The 21,958-nt window shown below is 31.4% G+C and overlaps 3 protein-coding genes and 1 non-coding gene across 7 annotated transcripts; 3 read left to right on the top strand and 1 right to left on the bottom strand.

The window, feature by feature from the left end:
- Positions 1–1,620: 1,620 nt before the first annotated feature.
- On the top strand, positions 1,621–7,507 carry LOC8264773 (uroporphyrinogen decarboxylase 1, chloroplastic). Of its 4 annotated transcripts, XM_048369801.1 has the most exons (8): positions 1,621–1,960; positions 2,400–2,782; positions 2,889–3,173; positions 3,518–3,753; positions 4,219–4,378; positions 5,142–5,390; positions 5,549–5,638; positions 7,338–7,507. In XM_048369801.1, exons 1-6 carry the CDS (start codon positions 1,744–1,746, stop codon positions 5,157–5,159), a joined length of 1,299 nt encoding a protein of 432 aa, XP_048225758.1. In that variant the 5' UTR covers positions 1,621–1,743; the 3' UTR covers positions 5,160–5,390; positions 5,549–5,638; positions 7,338–7,507. The 4 variants fall into 4 exon arrangements, with proteins under 4 accessions (XP_048225758.1, XP_048225759.1, XP_002525035.1 ...); XM_048369802.1 differs by lacking the exon at positions 5,142–5,390; XM_015722873.3 differs by lacking the exon at positions 7,338–7,507 and having other exon boundaries at positions 1,743–1,960; positions 2,417–2,782; positions 5,549–5,644.
- Positions 7,508–7,671: 164 nt separating this feature from the next.
- LOC8264775 lies at positions 7,672–11,317 on the top strand. The gene is made up of 3 exons (XM_048369803.1): positions 7,672–9,815; positions 10,285–10,635; positions 10,901–11,317. The coding sequence occupies exons 2-3, from the start codon at positions 10,312–10,314 to the stop codon at positions 10,952–10,954; spliced, it is 378 nt and encodes a 125-aa protein (XP_048225760.1). The 5' UTR covers positions 7,672–9,815; positions 10,285–10,311; the 3' UTR covers positions 10,955–11,317.
- Positions 11,318–15,175: 3,858 nt separating this feature from the next.
- On the top strand, positions 15,176–19,468 carry LOC8264777 (probable alkaline/neutral invertase F). Its single transcript, XM_002524993.3, has 4 exons — positions 15,176–16,053; positions 17,093–17,530; positions 17,979–18,537; positions 18,812–19,468. Exons 1-4 carry the CDS (start codon positions 15,253–15,255, stop codon positions 19,102–19,104), a joined length of 2,091 nt encoding a protein of 696 aa, XP_002525039.1. The 5' UTR covers positions 15,176–15,252; the 3' UTR covers positions 19,105–19,468.
- Positions 19,469–19,541: 73 nt separating this feature from the next.
- Positions 19,542–19,612, bottom strand: TRNAG-CCC. The gene has a single exon. It is a non-coding gene; the product is annotated as a tRNA-Gly (tRNA).
- Positions 19,613–21,958: the final 2,346 nt, after the last annotated feature.

The following is a 21,958-nucleotide window of genomic DNA, read 5'->3' as shown; positions in this document are numbered from 1 at the left end:
ATTTATTTAATTTTTAATATGTATAATTTTTATTTTGACAAATATATTATTCTTGACATATGAAACTTAAATTTAATATAATTTTATAATTTTTTATTAGTTTATTAATTAATAAATTATAATCCTAATAAATATTGGTTCTAATTCTAAAAAGATAGTATATTAATTATATTTTAATATTATATTAATTAATAAATAATTTTTAATCAAATAATAATACTAATTCTATTTTAAAAATTAGCATATTAATAATATTTTAATATTATATTAATTAAAATATTAATTTTTAATTAGATGATAATTAAAATTTTAAAAAATGGCAGTTTATATTATATTTTTAATATTAATTTTATTAAATTATATTTATCAATTTAATTTTACAATCAAAATTATAATAATAATTATGCAATGCACGGATAAATAACTAGTTAGTAATAACATGATTACTATATTTATTAAAGTTAAATTATTAAATTAAATATAATTTATTAACTAATTATATTTATATAAATTATTACTAAATATATAATAAATATAAAATTAAATATTATTTATTAATTATAATAAATATAATAATATACGCTAAAGAATAATTAAATGTCATCTTCTAGTATATAAAATAAAATTGAAACTAAAAATTAAGAATTTTTAAAAATATAAATCGAAACTAAAACTATAAGTTTGATTAATTTCTTTTATTGATTTAATTTTTGAGTTTCACATTCACTTTTTTTTTTCTTGTCACACTTTTATTTATCTTTTCTTATTAATTGTCCCAAATATATATTTTTTTTATCATACTACACTATTAGGATTCTTTATTTACAATAATTAATATTAAGACTTTTTCATATAGTGAAACTAATTATTACTTCAATTTATTTAAATCTTTCATTAATTAAATCTTTCATTAATTAATTATTATTTTTATATAAATATTAAATCTATCTTTATAAATAGAAGAAGTTTAATGTCTTTAAATTTTATTGAATTGCACTAAATTTAATAGTTAATCTTAATATTTTTATTAGATATTAAAATAATTAATATGAACTTATAATTTATTAGAAAATTCGAAATAAACATATTTAATTTTTTTAGAATATATTATTTACTTCTATAATTGAAATTAGCTACTTTAATATTCATAAATGTTAAAATAATTAATCTAAATTTATAATTCATTAAGAAACTTGAAATAGATAATATTTAATTTTTCAAAAGATTAATTACTTTTATAATTGAATTACCCACTTTAATATTTAAATTTCATATAAGTTATTAAAGAAATTTAAAACTAAAATTTCTATTAAGATTTCTTAACTAAAAAAGTCCTTTATGTGTAAACATTGCAAAGGGAGATCATACTCCTAAACCCATATTAGAATATGATGAAGGTTTTTTATTATAAATATTTATTTAATTATTTATCTATAAGCTTGTTGTAGTAAGTGTAATATATATTTTTATATGAAAATAATCAAAATGAGCTAGAAATATGAAAATTTGGACTAAAACAATCGCAAAGGTGAAAAATGGTTCAATTAAGCCCGTTCGAAAACTTGAGGGGTCAAATTGAACTAAATTTCGATATGAAATTGCTTGCCATGAGCTGAGACCAGTGACAACAAGCCACATGTGAAAAATCCACTGCGACCGTTTTCGTCTATCCTTAAAAATCCTCTTCCCTTGAGCAGAACTCCATTTTCTTTAACTTCTCTACAAAATTCAATCTCTTTTCGGATGGCTGCCGTACTCGAATCCCTTACTATTCCATGCGCTTCTGCTTTGCCCTCCAAATCTTCTCTTTCTGCTTCTATAAATCGGAGACCGGCTGCGAGGTTAAGAAAAGCCAAATGTCTGAAGGTCGGCTTCGCTGCTACTACTCGCTCCTTGACTCCTTCTAAACTTGCTCGTAGTGGAAGGATCGTTTGCCAGGCTCAGGATGCTGCTGTTGAAGGTCAGAATCGTAATCTGAAACATAAGCGCCCAAGTTTAGACTGTACACTTATTATGTAGCATAATTCTATTTGTGAATGAAATGAAATTATGTAGTCAATTCGCATTTTTGGAAAGGCTATAGTTGCTAGTAAGTTAGTTTGAAAGAAATGAAATAATGCCACAAGTGACATGATTTTGCAAGAATTGAATTCTTGCACATGATTCATTTCTAGTAATAGGAGTTTAGGCAGTACAAGCTAGAATTTTTCTACAATGCCCTTGTTGCCTAATGGGTTTGTTAGGAAATAGGAGCTTTATTACATTGGATTTGATTGTACTCAGAAACATCTAACATGCTTACTCGTTTTACCCGTCTCTTACTTGTCCATGATTGTATTCTTTCTTTGGGCATGTGTGAATCTTTCTTTTCTGTTTCAATCATTCCTTATTTCACTCAGATCCACTTTTGGTTAAGGCTGCCAGAGGAGAACCTGTCAGTAGGCCTCCAGCATGGATGATGCGTCAGGCAGGAAGGTATATGGCAGTTTACCGAAAGGTTGCAGAGAAATACCCATCCTTCAGAGAAAGGTCAGAGACAACTGATCTCATTGTGGAAATTTCTTTGCAGCCGTGGGAAGCTTTTCATCCAGATGGTGTTATTATTTTCTCTGACATACTTACTCCTTTACCTGCATTTGGTGTCCCATTTGACATAGAAGAAGTAAGGGGACCTGTTATTCAGACTCCAATTTGTTCTGAAGAAGGATTAAAAGCTCTGCATCCCATTGAACTAGAGAAACTCCATTTTGTGGGGGATTCTCTAAGAATATTGCGACGCGAGGTTATACTTCCCCTTTGAATAGTCATTAGATACTTGCTCAGTTTTATTTATCTAATAGGAAATATAGAGTATGCCTGTACATTACTCTCCTTTATACTTTATGTAGGTTGATGGGCGTGCTGCAGTTTTAGGTTTTGTTGGAGCACCTTGGACAATTGCTACATATATAGTGGAAGGGGGTACGACTCGCACATATACAACCATAAAGAGCATGTGTCATACAGCACCACATGTATTAAGGGCTCTTCTCTCTCATTTGACACAGGCAATATCTGAATATATTGTTTTTCAAGTGGAGTCTGGGGCTCAGTGCATACAAATATTTGATTCTTGGGGTGGACAGCTACCACCTGAAATGTGGGACTGTTGGTCAAAGCCATATATTGAAGAGGTAAGTTGCATTTGGTTCTTCTGATTTCTATGGAACTTTCTTTTATGCCTTCATCTAAGTTAAAATGAGTTGTGGATAATGGGGCTGTTTTTTTACTTGATAGTACAGCAGTTTCTTTCATACTATTAGAGAAAAGAAGATGAAAGGGAAAAAAAAACAAAAGAATAAGATAAAGAAGGAATATCAATGCTTGGGTTGGGTATAGGGTGAGATGATCTGGTCAGGTTGAAGAAAATGTTGTGCAGGAATGTCAATAACCTTTTAAGTGCTGCCTTTTCTTTTGTTGTGACATAATTTCCTTTGCTGTATATCTTTTCTATATAAGAGCATTTTTGAAAATGCAGGTAGTTCGTAAAGTAAGGAGTAAGTGCCCTGAAATACCCCTTGTTCTCTACATCAATGGAAATGGTGGCCTTCTTGAACGTATGAAAGGAACTGGAGTTGATGTGATTGGCTTAGACTGGACAGTGGATATGGCAGATGGAAGGAAGCGTTTGGGTAGTGGGATCAGTGTACAGGGAAATGTAGACCCTGCGTACTTATTTTCACCTCTCTCTGCATTGACTGATGAAATTCAAAGGTTTGTAATAAATTCACAATTTCTTGTCTAAGTGCTTCCCATCATTTTTAATAATGTTTTACGTATCTCTATATCTGTATTTGAATTCCAGTTTATGTAGATAAGGCGTGCTTTTTCTTTTTGTAGTCTAAAGTTAAAGCTTGAACCACAACCAATAAATGAATAATCTGTTATCTGCTTAGGAGGTCAGCAACGGATTTGTTATTAGAGCAACTGCAAATTTTTAATACAATTACAAGATTTTTGATTGAGCTACTTCCAAACTGCTTTGGGTTATTTATTATTACACCTAATTCATATCCTTTGATGGGTCAATGGTACAAGGAAGAAGAATTACTAGGACTACCTGTTATGTTGATAAATTTCTCAGACTGATGAATCTTGCACATTTAGTTCTGCAAATAAATAAGTTGAGTTTCCAAAAAACTAAGTACGATGAATTCATGTATTATTTTTCTTTTCCAGAGTGGTGAGATGTGCGGGGCCGAAGGGGCACATTCTCAATCTTGGACATGGTGTTCTTGTTGGGACTCCTGAAGAAGCTGTTGCTCATTTCTTTGAAGTTGCAAGAAGCCTGAAGTATAATACACCTCTGCAAAATCAAGTGGCAGAAGAACCAGAATTGGTAGTTTGAGTGATGTCAACAATTTTGTTTTTCCTTTTGGTCAATGTTAATTGCTATTTGATGCCATGTTGTTCATTGTGACTGCTAACATTCTCTTGAGGCTGGGCAATTTTTGAGGCACTGATTGGAGCTTTTAGGTTCTGTACATGAATGTGCTTTGGCTAACTGTTTATCTTCAATTGTATTTGTAATTTATGATTTTGAGATGAGCCAATAAATCGCTTATTGATTTGGGTAGATATCTGAGATAGGACCCCCCTGATTCACCTAGATATTCCATGAAAATGTTATTCTGTTTAATTGAACAGGTAGTTAACTGAGCAAGTTGTTTGCCGGTTATGTTTATTATCAAATATGATTTTCATTATCTTTTCAGTGCCTCATAAGTGAGATATCTTTTACTCACCTGTTTAATGCTGAGAATCAAATGGATGACATTTTCTGTCAAACGATGTGTATTTAGTAATACTTTTATTATTCTTCTAAAAGAAAGAAAAGCCTATTATGCTTGTTTGTATTTTGTTGAAGTTAGGAAGATATTCCTAGGTACTGCTACCCCGACACATGATTTTTCTCAGAGAGGGATATATGTAGAGCTCTTTTAAGTTATGGTGTTATATTGCATCTCTTTCCTTCTGTATCTTATCTCTTAATTGTTGTTCTGAATGTTTAGCAAATGAGATAGAATTTATATTAATATATGGTTGAATCACTAGCTTCGTTCTCATTTTTCTCTTTTGTGAATGTGAACTATATTCTTGAGGGCTTCTTGGCAAGTTAAGGTGCTTTCACAAGGGCGAGCCTTGGTGCCGCCGGTGAAGTTGTTCCTTTGGTGATCTGTAGGTCATGGGATTGAGGTGTGAAAACAGCCTCTTTTCAAGATTGTAAGGGGAAGGCTGTAACTATGAGCTCACCCTTCCCCTTCCCCCACAGTAGTTGGGCTGTATTCTGTGCACTGGGCAAGTCCTGAGGTGTATCCATCTCTAAACAAGTGGATTTTGGGAAAGTCCAGGTACTATATGTCGTATTTTTAAACCTGATGAATTGTCAAGTTTATCTCTTTACTTGATTCTTTTATGATCTTTCTTTTCAATTTTATAGTTATATGTGTACCAGTTTCTAGGCGTTTGTATAATAACATATTTTTTCTTTGGGCTACTGTTGCTGTAGTTCATGAACTAATTATGCAGTGGAAAGAATGCTGAAAATGGCTTTTGGTGCTGGCAGATGAAGACAAGCCATTTCAGGATACTGGAGCAGGTATGACTTAAAGTTTAGTTTAACATATCTATTTTGGAATACTTGTTAGTGCTAACTATATATGCAAGTTAGATCAGTTATGCGAGTTCTCTATGATATGCTATTGCTGTTTCCATGTCTATGATGCTTCACCATGTGACTTTTGCTTCATTGACAGGGCACTATATCATGACATAAGTATGTGATTCTTCATGAGTTTATATTTTGGTGTTCTAATTTTTATTTTGTTCATTTTGTTTATGGATCAAAAGGATCACCAAAAAGCAAAAGATCCAAGTGTTTTAATAACTGTTGATAAACTCCATAAAATCTATGCTTCAAATGACCAACCTTCATAATTTATAATTTCATTAACTAAATGTAACTTATTAGGATACATATTAACGGACCTATTGCCCCATATTCAAATTATTAGGATTATTACGTTCAATTCCAAAGAATATAATTCCCCTTCGGACAGAATTGGTGTCAAATATGAACAAATTCCTTAGTATTGACGTATGTCTATCAATTAAAATATATTTATAATTTGGTGAATTAGGATAGTAAATCTAAATGATTACGGTTGACACTTTTTTCTTTGTTCCTTTTGTAGTTCGATTTTAAAATTAACCGTACAACTTTAAAGTTAAAAAAAAAAAGTTAAATTAAAATTATATTACAAATGTTTATATTGTAGTATAAATATTTTTGTAATAAAATAAAATTAATAAATAATCAACACTCGGTATACAGTACATGTTTGATGAATATTTATTATAAATTTAGTAAACATATATTATTTAAAAGAAACACTTGTCAGGACTCTAATGCAAGTGTCAAAAGTCTGAAACGCAGATCAGAATTCTGACGGACGTATTATACCTGGGTTGGACCACAATATAAGGGCTCGATTTAGTTTGAGATTTTAGTAGCTTACCGGGGTTCGGGGACGATACTAAACCTATTTATCTTATCGGTTACCTATCCTCTTATGCTCTTTAAGGTTTTTTTATTGTTCTTTTGATTTTATTTCAATCTTTTAGCAAAATTTCAAGTTCATTATTTCAAGGATTAGAGCCATGAATATAACTTATTAATTAATGAATTAATAGAAAAATAAAATTACACATAAACTTGAATCGTATGTGTAAAAAATAAATATATACTAATCGTTTATCCGTGTGTTGTATGACCGTTATAATTATTTTGATTATAAAATCAAATTGATAGATACAATTTAATAAAAAATTTAATATTTAATATTAATTTATGAAATCTTAAAAGATAATACCAAACTAACTATTTCTAAATGTCTTTAATACTTTTAAAATTAAAAATTTTATTAATATAAAAATTATTTATTAATTAATTTTAATATTATATAAATTAATATATCAATATAATTAATATTATTTCAACGCAAATGTTTTTGCAATTTACTTGGCAAATGTTTCTTTTTGGCCGATATATGATTTAGCTTAATTTATGAGATAATCTACTTGACAAATGATGTTATCAAGACTATCCTTTGATTATATGTTAACATTGGTAATGAACTAAATTGATTAGTTGACTGCCCTGCTCCTAAATTTTATTTTTGCTTCTTATAACAAACAGATAGATCATAATTTAATATGTACATGGTTACATTCATTAAATGCACTATTATGTAAACATGCTTGCTTATGCATTTATTGTTTTATTTTGTGTCTTGTAGGGTGGTGTATCAACTACTTTATCTTTTGGATAAATATCAAATGATACGATAGAGATGAGCTCTTATAATCTTGTATATTTTGTTATTAAGGTTTTGTAATATTACAATTATGCATATTCGATTTAGATATAATTGTATACTATTATTTTTATATAGAATAATTATAATTATGTATTAATTTCAATTTTAATATTTTAGTTTCAATTTTTAATCTTTCAAAATAAAAAGTAATTGTTGTAATAATACCAAATTAAGTATAAATGGATTAATAATATTTAAGACAATTTGTAAATTGCAATAAAAATATCATGTCAGAAATTAATCTCTAAAATAAAATTGGAGACCAATTTAGCTACCACATATGATGGTCTCTAATTTTAGCTACCACATTATGTAGTCGCTAAATGGTCTGAATCTTATCTTATTTGGTCTCCTATTATTTCAATTAGCGACGACAATGAGATAAATAGCGACCATATGATGTGGTGGCTATTTAGAGACCATATAATGTGGTAGCTAAGTATCGTGGTGATGGTCTCCCATGTCAGTTCTACAACAACTATTTAGAGACTAGATAACGACTATACATGAAGTATTGAAATAGAGACCACAAGGCTTTGTGGTTCCTATTTTTATTAGCGATCACAAGATATAGTCTCTAAGTAGTCGCTACATGCATTTAGCGACCACTTAGAGACCACATCCGGTGGTCTCTAAATCACTGTTTTTTTGTAGTGAAAAGTGTAATCTGAACAATTATCGATAAAAGTAATGAAATACCATTTTCTATTCATAAATATCAGAATGAATTAAATCCAAAGATTCATATTCTTTTGCTACTGATTTATGTGGCTTTTTAGTTATCTTAGTTTAGCTATAAAAATTACATTTCTCAAAATTATTTAAAGACAGTTTAGGAATTAGATTTAAATTACTCATCTTTTTTCATGAATTATGGAGGAGAGAGATTGGGTGTTGTGTTGTCTTCATTGCATGAATTGCCAACAAAAAAGTTGGATACCATGGACCACTATTATCGTCTGTTAACATGACAAAAATAATTATTTGCCAATTATTAAAAGAGCACAACACATAAGTAGAAGAAATCACTTTATTAACATCAACATTCAACTTAAGTATTCCATCACCTGCATACATTTTCTAATAAAAATATTATTCTTAGTAAAAGTATATAAATTAGCACCAATAGTTTTGAGTAACACCAGCCCCATTAAGAAGATAGCCTGAAATGAGATTTTTCCTCATCTCTGAAGTATGCAGCACGTCTTTGAGAGTTAGAGTCTTTCCAAAGGTACTACTATACCAGAACCAGCAACAACAGAGGTACTACCATACAGAACCAGCAACAACAGTAGAGTGAGAGTCACCCAACAACACCTTTTTGTCTTTAGTCTCAGTGTAGGTCTTGAACATAGCACGATCATACTAGACATGGCGAGAAGCACCAATGTCTACCTACCACCCTTCGGATCCTCCAATCATGTTTATTTCAAAAATCATAGCACAATAGTGCTTTTTGGCAAGTTCGCTTGAGGAGCAGGATGACGCCTACTCCGGCAATTCCGGGACAAGTGGCCTAGCTTGTTACAGTTATAGCATGTAAATTGTAACAAGTCGTTCCTTGAAGGGGATTTCCAGCTTGAAATTGTGGAATAGGCTCATTTTTGTTGTTGTTGCGATTCTAGATTTGATTATGCCTTTGATTTTTCATATTCTTTCCATTTGGTTTGAGCACAGCAGCAGTAGTTCTGGAAACCATAAGAATCTCATCTTTTTGGTCCTGTTTTCAGGCTTCCTCCTTGATATGAAGGCGAGTAATTAAACTCTCTGAGGAAAATTCTTTAGTTTTATGCCTAAGAACATTTTTGAAATCTTTCCAGCTAGGAAGTAATTTATCAATCAAAACAACAACTTGAAATTGTTCATCAAGAGATGTCCTTCGGAGATGATATCATGTGCAATCTTCTAAAGTTCATGCGATTGAGCCTCCACAGATTTGTCGTCAATCATCTGATATTTAAGGTATCGACTGACAACATACTTCTCAGTTCCAGCCTCCTTTGTGTCATATTTCTTTTGCAGACTTGTCGGAGTTGTAGTAGTCATAGAGATCATCAGATAAGCCATTCAAGATGTATTTCTTGCGCAGAAAATTGTTTTCATTTCTAGTCTCGAAATCCTTAGTATGTTTTTCATATGGTTTCTCAGGAAGCATAAGTTTCTCATATGCACAGACATAGGTAAGTTTTTTGGTATTTAAATAGAACAACGTCTTTTGCTTCCACCTTTTAAAGTGCAAGCCCTCAAATCGAAATGGTTTGCGCAAATCAGTAGTAGCAGCAGAGACAATTTCGACATAAGACATAGCAGTCGAAGACATGCTAGGCACAATAACCTCTTAAAATTGTTGAAAACAGAAAGCAAAGAAACATAAAAAGGGAGTCTGAGATGTTCAAGGTATATGATATGATATGTTCTGTTGTAGTTTGTTGTAGTTTGAATTTAGTTGTATATACTATATATAGCTATAATAAATTAAGTAACAGTAAATACAGAATTCAAACTATAATAAACTACAACAGAATACATCAAATCATATATCCTTAACACGAAAGTTCTAATACTTGAGTTTTTGAGTAGAAAAGGGTTTAGGAGTTTTTTTCTTTAATTTTGCAATTTTGAGTAATATATAAGTGAGTGTAATTTTCAGGGAAAAAGGGAGTCTGCACTTATAAAATCTTGTTGCTGGAAATCTTACTGGGATATAAAAATTAGGGTTTGATACTGTAGTTGATTAGAATATGATTTGCAGGAGAAATGAAAGTTTGCCAACTAAAGAAAAATTATGATGCAATATACATGGGTTGACATTTGTTTCATGGATTATGATTCATGTTGCATACATTTTTCTCTTCTGAATTCACAGATTTGAGCTGTGTAGTGGTGTCTGGTCATGGGAATTGAAGAGCCAAAAGATCCATTTAAGGGGGTTGACTGGAAAGCTATAGGTGGTGAATTGCAGAAGGACCCTAGTGCTGCTGCTAAACCAGTTATAAAGAAACGGCTTCCTAAAAAGATCAGGCAAATTCCTCACTATTATTTCCATCCCCTAAGGTCTCGACCCTCCGTAATTGCATTGAATGGGGCATGTATTACTGGTGGAATTGGTGCTGATATGCTGCTTGAGATCTGGATAAACAAGAGAGTTGAAAGGCATAGAAACTTATTCTTCTTGAATGCAACACAAAGAGAAGAAGGAAGTAGGAAAAGAAAGATGGTAATAGTCATCCCTATGTGGGTCATCTGAGCTATTAGAATGGATGAGACACGCATCAGTATATTACAAATTCTTATGACTTGTTATGTTAACTTGGCCATGACATCTTGAACACCTAAAAGATTGGCAATTTTGAGGAAATATTTATGTGAACATGCCAAATGATTCGGATTCTTATTGTCTTCCTGTGTTTACAATGTCAATAAAGCTTATGCCTTTTTCAATGTGTTTTTCTTTTAATTTTTTATTTATTCTGGTATTTCAGAGGACGGAGGCGTCATATGGGAGTTTGACAAGTAGAGTCTGGACAGCATTGTAAGAGTTCCATTTTGAGCGGACCTTTTTCCTCGGCCAGTGTTTCATCGCTTTGCAAGCTAGTTGATGGAACCAAGTCCTCTTGGGAAACTTATATGATGCGAATGCCATAGATTTGATTGTATCATTTGGTTTACTTTTGCCAAGCTCATCCTTCTTTTATGGTTTTAATATTATTAAGCAATTGATTTATTCAGAGAAATTAATTTGTTTGTTAACATTGAAGATGAATTTCAGTCTCATCCTCCTTCCTACTGGGGAACTTAGGAAGTCATATTCAATTTTGAATTCTTTATGCACATGTAAGCACCCTTTTTAACCTGAAACTTCAAAGTTCTGATTAGCCATAAAAATTGGCTTTATTGTGTGTTTCCTTGTAGTAATTATGGAGCTTGTGAGAATTATCTAACATACGAATAGTGGCTTTCTTTGTATGATTTATAAATATTAAGACGTTATATGCATGATAAGTACAAGTTTCCTATATCATCAGTTGGCTAACTAGCTACTCTATAAGAATTTTGTCTAAGGTTTCAATAGTTTTCTACTACTTAACCAGCATGGATTTCAATTTTGGCCATCTGATAGCAAAATTTCTTTCTTTCGGTACAAGTTATTAAGATATAAAGTTAGAGAAGCATGAATGCCGTACATATATGAGATTCTCTTCTTTGTAAGATTGTTTGCACGCCTCCAATCTATAGCTAACTGATTCTTGGACGGGAAAAAAAAAATATTTCTATGAGATGCTGCAAATACTAATCTAAATTAGAAAACATGATGACATATACTCTTCCACTGGAAATACAGGGTTTTGTCAGAGCTCTGTTTCACATGTTTTTTGTTGTAAGTATATGTATCTTTTGGTTATGCAAACAATTGAGACAAATTTTGAGTTGGGTCAAAGGTACCTTTCAAAATGGACAACAGGTGTAATATCATGCAGAGCATATTTTCAGCAGAATGGTTAGTTCTTTTTAGACCGTTGGTGTTACACAAAATATCGTCATCTATTCGGAGTTCAGCTCGATAAACAACTCATATGCAATTTTTGGAGCTTGACTTGATAAACAACTCTGCAATTGTTTTTTAAATTAATTGAGCTGAGCTCGAGCTCAGTTTCAAGCTCATGATTTGTATCAAGCTGAACTTAAACTTAATAGAGTTTGGTTTGTTAGCTTGCAAGCTTGATCATTCATTGGCTCTCAAGCAAGTTCGTGAGCTCGAGCTCAAGCTCGATTCATTTAGAAAGCTCGCGAACGGGCTTGCGATCTAGCTCATGAGCATGCTTATTTATGAACTTGTCTATAAATTTAATTATGGGCTCAAGCTCGAATTCAAATTAATTTTAATTTTAAATTTTAAATTTTTTTATGTATTATATTTACATATATTTATAACATTAAAAATACTTAACGAGCTCAAACTTTTTTTTCTAAATTATGTAACTATTTAACAAGTTAAACTCAAATTTAGTTCGTTTAGTATGATAATGACTTGAGCTGTTTGGAAGCTCAATAATTTTGAAACAAATGAAGCTCAAACTTGAATGTAAAAAATTAAATCTTTTGCTAAATTAAATCAAGTTGAGTCAAAGTTTGGCTTGGCTTGATTCGGTTATAGCCTTATATATGAATTGTATATTTGGAGAGAGTGGGACTCAAGAACGACCTATTATTGGACTTTAGATTTTGGATTAGTAGTTTAGAAAATGGATAATTATTTAAGCATGACAATAGTTATATTTTTGAAATTAAATAAATTTTTTTATTATGAGAAAATTATAATTTAATAGAGATGTAATTATTAAAATTTTTTGTTTTGGCTTGCCAGTGGTGAAAGGTAAAATGTGCACCATTTTAACTCCACTGGCAGGTAAAATGTGCACTATTTTAACTTAATATAGTTAAGAGAATATGTCAAAATTTAATGTTTCTGTCTTGAAAATAGCAAATAGATACTAATTTAATAATCTGTACAGCTTTTGAAATATGTAAAATTTATCTTAGAAGTCTTATATTTTATATTCTGTTTAATGTTTGGTTTTGTTTTCTTGCAATATAAATTCTATAAATTATAACACAATCTGATTAATCATCAACAAATATACCTTTCCTCTTCCTCTAGCAAATCAATTTATGCCATCCAAAGTTAATACATAAACTCAACTGATTGAAAGTATTTTGGGTTGTGTAAAATGAAAGAATCAAACCCCAATTCGAAGCAAAAGAAGATCTAGTAAAGTGGCCTGGAAGATCTCATGGGGCTTACGGTATCACAAGCAGCAGTGTTAAGACACTCGCCCATTTCCGTCAAGAAGAAGTGTTATGAACCCAAATACAGTAGAATACCCGGTAATGGAATCTTCCCTCTAGGAATGAATTGTATGCCATCAGGAGCAAGTCAGTATGAGTGGTGAATTGCTAGAAGAGAACTCTATCCCGAAGCTATCTCATTTGGATTCTCAAAGGGATGGTTGGAAGAGATCAATCAACGACATGCAATTCATATCTTCTGTCATTTTGGGGAGAAAATTGAAACTATTTTGCAGCAATAGGAGGAGAAATGGGCATAGAAGGACACCCATAACATGGATGAAAATAGGCTTATTTTTTAGCATGCAAGCTGATATTTGGATGGCCGAAAGCAACATTAAGAGCGAATTACAATTTGTATTTGTTGCAGTGATAAACTTCCGCTTTGTTCCAACTGCAAGTATCGAGAGCCAAATCAAATGCATATTCTTTTTATGGAATGGAATGATTTTAAATAGTTTAATAGTGGTTTGGATAGGAATGTTTTGATTATTATTGGTAATTATACCACATATGGCAAAATGGAGGATCTCTCCCCTTTTCTTACATAACTATTTTGCTGCTGCTATCAAATACCACTTTAGGAAGCTCGTGTGGAGATTCCTACGGAGTATATTTGGAATATAATATTTTTTTTATTAAATTATAAATAATTAGTTTTATATTTTAACTTATTTTTAATATGAATATATTCCAATAATATTGTCTATTTCACTCTCTATTTTAATTATTTATTGATGAAGAAAAAAATATTTTTAAAAAAATAGAGAAACAATAAATAATATTATTTTAATTATAATTTTAAGATGTTTTTAATAATTGAGAAAGATATATGATATAAGCTTTTCATTCTTTAGTATTCTTGTGTTTAAGCATTTATAGCATCTCTAATGTATTTTCTTGATATATGTCAAATTTTTTATTTTAAAGAGTCATACAGTAAAATAATATTTCGATATATTTTTTATTTTTTAAATATAAATTAAAGAATTAGTTTGACTCTTTGCATATAAAATATACTACAAGTTTTTATATACTCGATATTTGTAATTTTTATATTTCTATTCGTAAAAATAAAAAAAAAAAAGGTAATCTAAACTATTAATACTTAAAATATAAAATAAAATAATGAGTAAAATATATGGAGTCTATTGAATTTAGATATTAATTTTTATTTTTATATTTAAATATTTTTTTAAATTACTCTATATTATAAAAATTATGCTTTTTAAAATAAAATAAAATATTATTTAACGTTTTACTACTATTTACGTTAAGTTATTGCAAATTACATTGGCCACTCACCACTTATTCTTGATGATAAAATTTACATAGACATCTTATTATTTATTTTATTTATATATTTAAAATATTTATAATTTATTATAATAAAAAGTTATTTATAACTGTGTTAATTCGAGGCTATAAATTTATATAATAATATTAAATTCTTCCTGTATAAAATATTAGTGTATAGAAGTTATACTGTGCATATTAATCAACCCTTTTCAACTGGAAGTTTATCTTTCCGGTCGATTTCGTACAGTAAAACCGTCCGGTCCGTTCTGCCTAACAAATTCGCCACTCCGCACAGCTGGAGCGAATGCCCGCGTGAATTCATCGTTCCCGCCTGGATAACTAAACATTTATATCTCCAATATACCCTCCAGAAATCTCAATATCCAATCAGTCCTCCAGTGAAACTAACATAATTCTGTCCTCTTAATCAAAGTGGCACCCCTGTAAATAATACAAGAAGTAAGACCTAACAGATAGTACAGAGACGCTAACTAACTGCTTAAATTCTCTCTAACCGCGAAAACAAAAGAAAGAGCACGCACAACACCAAGCTTACCGTTCACCCGAAAGACCGCTATTGCACGCCTATATAATATTATACTATTCTCTCTCTTCTCCACTCTCTCACTAAAAGAACCGTTTCGCTTTCTCTCTCGTAGAAAAGACCGTGAAGATATTCTTCTGTAGCATGTCTACGAAGCTGAAAGATCTATTTGTGCGAGACGACACCAAGGAACCTGAGGCTGCTCCGGCAGATACCGTTTCCTCTTCCTCCGAAAGTGTTACCGTCGAGCTAGCTTTGAAGGAGAAGATGCAACTCTCGCCGTCGAAAGTTGTGGAGAAAGAAGAAGACTCTAAGGAGGTCTCCGTAAGTGCAGATACTGACGCAGCAGCTGCTTTAGACGTTTCGACTTCTCAAGTAGACTTCCAAGTGCCAGAGAAGCATTTTGAGAAATCGAATGACATGCCGTCAGGTTATATAGTGCTTGAAGGTCCTAAGATCATTCAGAAACGCGCAATTTCTGAAGAACCTCTGCATTCTCCAGATGTCGAAAGTTTCAAAACGGCGGAGCTTTATCTATCTTCGGCTGATAAAGGATCTCCAAAGAAAGTAACTGTGCAGTCATCTGTTGAGAAAAACTCAGACTCTTCATCAGAATCGGAGAAGGAGTCTTCTCCTGAGGTGAATGGAGGAGGTCGGCAGGAGCCAAGAGTGCAGCATCAGCAGAGCAGTAACGAGATTAATATTGTGTTTGATAAAGTGCAAGCCGTGAAGATCATACCGTCGTTGAAGGCTTTTCCAAGCGTTGGCGTGAATCTGGACTCTCTAGATAACGTATCTCCGGGCGTCAAATCGATCTCTGAGAGTGGAGCGATGGTGGACGAAGCTTGGGAGAGGCTCAACAAGTCTTACGTGTTATTCAAGGGCAAGCCTGTTGGGACTCTCGCCGCTATGGATCCTGGAGCTGAGGCTTTAAACTATAATCAGGTGACTTTTTCTTACCATTTGGACGCGTCAGAGATATTATATGCTTGATTTATTCAGTTTTTTCATGACGCTGAACAACTATATGTATTTATTGTTTTTTTTTGGTGTGAGGAGTATTTATTGTTTTTTTTTTTGGTGAGGAGTATTTGTTGAAACTGATTATATTGATATATGATGATTATCTTATATAAGAATTCTAAGATTATTTGAGTATATGTGTTCTGTTATATACATATATACTTGCAACGGTTTTTTTTGTTATTTGTGATCTTATTCTAACATTCCTTTCTAGTTTGGGAAGGGAAGAAAGATTAATCATTTTCCCTGTTTTTGGTACCTGTGATGATCTGGTTTGAGGCTATGACCAACAATCTTTATCTGTTGGTTCTTCCTGGAGGTCTTGGACTGTTGGTCTTTGTTGGTTGTGATTTGAGCTTGTTCCTCAACAATATTTATTGTATTTATTAAGATTAGAGCTTGATGTATAATAGTATCAGTAGAACTAGGGACTCGTATTTAGTCGAATAATATGGAGAAAATTTGCATATTACTAAGTTTATCTTATATTCGCGTCATTCTTGTGCTACTGAATCAATTTGATTTTGTCCGCCTTCAGTTCTATATACCTAGTTGAATAAGGTCCGGCTATAATATGACCTAAGTGAATGAGCTCGTTTAGCAGGGACTTTTAGTGTTCGTCATTGATCTCTCTAGTTCATTTGATAGAAATTATTCAATACATTCCATCCATTTTGGATGGAATATGTTTCAGTGAAACAAAATTGGAATTGTGTTTTGCCTATCTGGACACTCTTCATTCATAGCAGCAGCAAAGTTGTATTCAAATAAGGTGCTTAAATTTGCAGATGCGATGCAGAATCTAATGCAGTGTTGCTTTATGATTAGGTTATTTCTTGTTTGTTAAAACTAAATAAAACCTTGTTGGCACTTTAAACAGGTTAATTGAGGCTTCTCCAAGTTCTTTCTTCTTCTGTTTTCATGACTTTCCTTGTTCTTTCTCCTATTTACTGTTCTGCAGGTTTTTGTGAGAGACTTTGTTCCTAGCGGCTTAGCATGCCTAATGAAGAATCCTTCTGAACCTGAGATTGTGAAGAACTTTCTCCTAAAGACTCTCCATCTCCAAGGTCGAGAAAAGAGGATTGACAACTTTACTCTTGGGGAAGGTGTCATGCCTGCAAGTTATAAGGTTCTCTACGACTCACATCGTGAAAAAGATATCCTGGTTGCAGACTTTGGCGGCAGTGCAATAGGGAGAGTGGCACCTGTTGATTCAGGGTTCTGGTGGATTATACTGCTTAGGTCCTATACGAAGAGCACACATGATTATGCACTGGCAGAACTTCCTGAGGTGCAGAAAGGAATGAAGTTGATACTCAACCTTTGCCTCTCAGACGGCTTTGACACTTTCCCAACACTTCTCTGTGCGGATGGGTGCAGCATGATTGACAGGAGGATGGTATCTCTTTTCTCCTTCTTTATTCTTTATGGGTGCCAATAGAAATATACAATACAGTTGGAATCGAGGAGATAATTCAATACCTTAGTCATTTCAATAAATTTTAAGCTAATGTAGTTTAGGACTAGCTCTTATTCTGCATGTAGAACATCAAAAGTGGAGGACTCACATGAACTTTGAGATATAATATTAGGTGAACTTTGGGATATAATATTATCTCCTCTGGTTACCCTATTTTCTTTGGTTTTATTGGAGCGAGTTCCTGTGATTGTAATATTATCTCCCAGCGATGAGCTGAATTATATCTAGTTGCTTGTGGAAGAAACATGACTCTCTTGAAATTGGTATGGGGGTGGGCTCTCCTTGACTCCTAACTAATTTAAGAAGTGACATAACTGCTCATGATAGAATGTAATTTCTGAATTTAACTTAGTTGCTTTTGAAACAGGGAATATATGGATATCCAATTGAAATCCAGGCACTTTTCTATTTTGCACTGAGGTGTGCACAGCAGCTGCTAAAACCAGAACGAGATGGCAAGGAATTACTAGAGCGTATTGATAAGCGGATCACAGCTCTCAGCTTTCATATCCAGAAATACTATTGGCTAGATTTCACACAATTAAATAACATATACCGGTATAAAACTGAGGAATACTCCCACACTGCTGTTAATAAATTTAATGTCATTCCAGAGTCTATCCCAGACTGGGTGTTCGATTTCATGCCTTTGCGAGGAGGTTATCTGATTGGTAATGTTAGTCCAGCTCGCATGGACTTCCGGTGGTTCTTAGTTGGCAACTGTATTGCCATTTTGAGCTCTTTGGCGACACCTGCACAAGCGACTGCGATCATGGAACTGATTGAGGAGAGGTGGGAGGACTTGATCGGAGAGATGCCTTTGAAGATTACTTACCCCGCATTGGAAGGACATGAATGGAGAACAGTCACTGGATATGATCCTAAGAATACGAGATGGAGCTACCATAATGGTGGATCTTGGCCAGGTCAGTGCCATTTATAATGCAACATGAATTTCACAAATGCATCTTTTTTCTCCCAATTGCTACAGATGAAAATGTTGCCCTAGCATTAGTGCACTATATATATACGTGTGTGTGTGCGATTAGCATATAATGGGTGGAAGTTGTTTCTGAACTTGAAACGAACCACATTGATCGGCGCAGTTAAATACATGAAAAACAAACCAATTTGTCCTGCAGATAATGTTATGTTGTGTTCACTATTATGCTGACATTTTGTAAATTCGTCTCTATACAGTTCTTCTTTGGTTACTTGCAGCAGCAAGTATCAAGGTTGGAAGACCACAAATTGCAAAACGAGCAGTTGAACTGGTCGAGCAGCGTTTATCCAAAGATGGGTGGCCTGAGTACTATGATGGTAAGACTGGCAGATATGTCGGGAAGCAGGCAAGAAAATATCAGACCTGGAGCATTGCTGGCTATTTGGTTGCTAAAATGATGATAGAGAATCCCTCCAATCTTCTGATAATCTCTCTTGAGGAAGACAAGAAGATAGCGAAGCCAACACTTACTCGCTCCGCCTCATTCTAGGAGGTACCTCGGGAAACATTTTGGAGAAAGGGATGTTAACACAATAATTGCAGTAGCAAGGAACTATTGCCTGATATATCGACGGTAATTGGTATTTCACTATTCTAGAAGTGGCTATACCCTGCATTTTGTAAATTGATGGTGAAAATTAGCTTTCTCTTGGTGATTGATTGGTATAGACATTGAGGTATGATCTCAAACTCATAACCTTTTCCTTTTTCCCAGTATGTCTGTGGCCGGTAAAAGTAAAGAGAAGAAATACTTCTCAAGTTACTAGTTGATAGAATACTGATTTCTGATCAGGAATGAGTTTTTTGGATATTTTGGTTGGAATGAATGAATTATTCTACAAATATTCTGGTTTTGGGATCAGTGAACAAAACGCTGTACGCGAGGAAGTAGTAAAATGACTGTTAAAATATATTGGGCTAAAAATTTGCGCATCCGGGGAATCGAACCCCGGTCAGTACCGTGGGAGGGTACTATGATACCACTACACCAGATGCGCTTGACGGTGCAAGTTAAAATTGTTTCTCTTACAAATCAAATTTCCATGTATTGAGTTATCCGTTTAATTCTCGTGCTTATCCTCAGAGGTGGATCAGTTTATACATGAGAAAAGAAGCATTAAAGTAGTTCTAGCTCTTAAATATTCCAAAAGAAATGAAAAAAAAAAAAAACATTGAGATAATAATGAATTCCATTGAGTTTTTCTAGATCTAACAATTCAAAATTTCAGTTATTTCAACTATACATTAAGAGAAGATAAAATCTTTTCAAGCACGATATAGCTATAAACATCTCTAATTTCAAAGAAAGGAAGACGAGTTATTCATATTTCATTCGATGGTTAGAAACGAATTGAAAGTTAAATGATTGTAATTCTAAAGATTTTTTTAGGAAAAAATAGAAATGTCTCCTATATTATTTTTAATATGTAAAAGTATCTACGAAATTTCATAGAGTTATTCGGTCTGAATGCTACATGAAAAAGCGTAAGCCATATGAAGGAATAGGAGAATCTAAGATATAGAGTTTCTAAAAATAAAAGATACATAATAAAGAAATTAAAATTCAATTATTTGTGGGAACATATAAATTAGTAAAACCATTAATAAAAGAAGGAGATTCCTAAATGATAAAGAGAAAGAAAAAAGGATTTTTTTAGAAATACTCAAAAAATTGTTAAAATATCATTTTAATTGTTAACATTATTTTCTTTGAAAAATATTATAAATTGAAAAATTATTTCAAAAATACAGTGGTATATGTTATTAGTAGTGTGGTATATATTTTCATAATTTTTATGATATTTAATTTTTGATATATATTTAGTATATGCTGACATATGTTCAGTATCTATTCAATAATATTAATTTGATTGCAGGTCAAATAATTATAGAGCCAAATATATACATAACTAGTATCTAAATTTATTTTTGTAAGAATATAATTTATTTTATATATAAGTCACGTTTGTTTAAAAAGAATTTAAAAATCATCATAAAAATAACTTTTTTTTTATAAATGTACAGTAAAAAGTATATATATTAGATATGTTGGATATATATTAATCTAAAATTTCAATTCTTTTCATTTAAATATTTTAATTTTAAAAATTATTTTTTTCAATAGTAATAATATCAGTTTTAATTTGATTTAGTTAAGGTTTATATAATAACTCTTATAATTATTAGAAATTAAGAAAATAATATTATGATAATTATTTTATTATTCTATATTTCTATGAAATTATTAAATATTATGTACACTTATAACATAATATAATAAAAAAAGGCAGAAGCAAATGAGATATATTTAGAAAAATATGAAATACATTAAGTATATATTTGATATCCGAAATATTTTAATTTATATATATATATATATATATATATAGAAAACTAAAAAGGTAAATTCTAAAAATTGGTTTACATTATATTTATTTTAGTATCTGTTGCATATATTTATAGTACATTTTAAATACTTATACCTTTTAAAAAAAAAACCAAAACTAGCAGCAAATGATATATGCTCAACAAAATATCATATACATTAAATATATATTTGGTATATGCAATTATTTTAATTCATATAAATTTCATATTTATAAAAATAAAAAGATAAATTCTTAAGAAATAATATATATTACACTTATTTTATTATATATTGGATATAAATATATATGTTAGCTATATATTTGGTATATATTAGATAACTTTTAATCAAAATTTCAATTTTTTTAACATGGTTTTATTCTAAAATTTATTCATTTCTCAGTAGCAAAAATATAATATTAGTGTTTATTCAAAATAATGAAATATATTTAATTTATTTTAATATATGTTTCTTATATATACTCACTATGGTTATATCTTTAGAAAACACAATAAAAAGTTACGGTAAATGGTATTTTACAGATTTTAGTATATGTTTCATATATATTTGATATACATATAGTATATACATAGTCTCTGAAATTGTTATTTGATTTTTATTTGTATTTTGGTATCTATGCACCTATAAGCTTGACACTATTTAAAAAGTTTAGCCAATTTTTTAGTACAAACATATTATCAAACATCATTAGTACAAAATACAATTCCATTTAATCCAATTTATTAGCCAACTCAAATGGTCATTTCATTACTTGCTCATATATGAATAACACTAGTGCAAAGAAAAAACATGGAATTAAATTGAATAACTAGCCATGAAGTCTTGTATTAATGCTCCATGGTATCTCCTTTCTTTGCTAGTTGTATAATAGTCCACTTACTCTTACTTTGATCGTTCTATAATTTTATTTTTCTTCTCATTCTTCATTATATATTTCTGAACATAGAAATGAAAA

This window comes from Ricinus communis, chromosome 10 (assembly GCF_019578655.1).
Source record: "Ricinus communis isolate WT05 ecotype wild-type chromosome 10, ASM1957865v1, whole genome shotgun sequence".
Lineage (NCBI taxonomy): Eukaryota > Viridiplantae > Streptophyta > Magnoliopsida > Malpighiales > Euphorbiaceae > Ricinus > Ricinus communis.
Note: the sequence above shows the minus strand (reverse complement) of the source record. Positions and strands in the feature narration are given on the sequence as shown.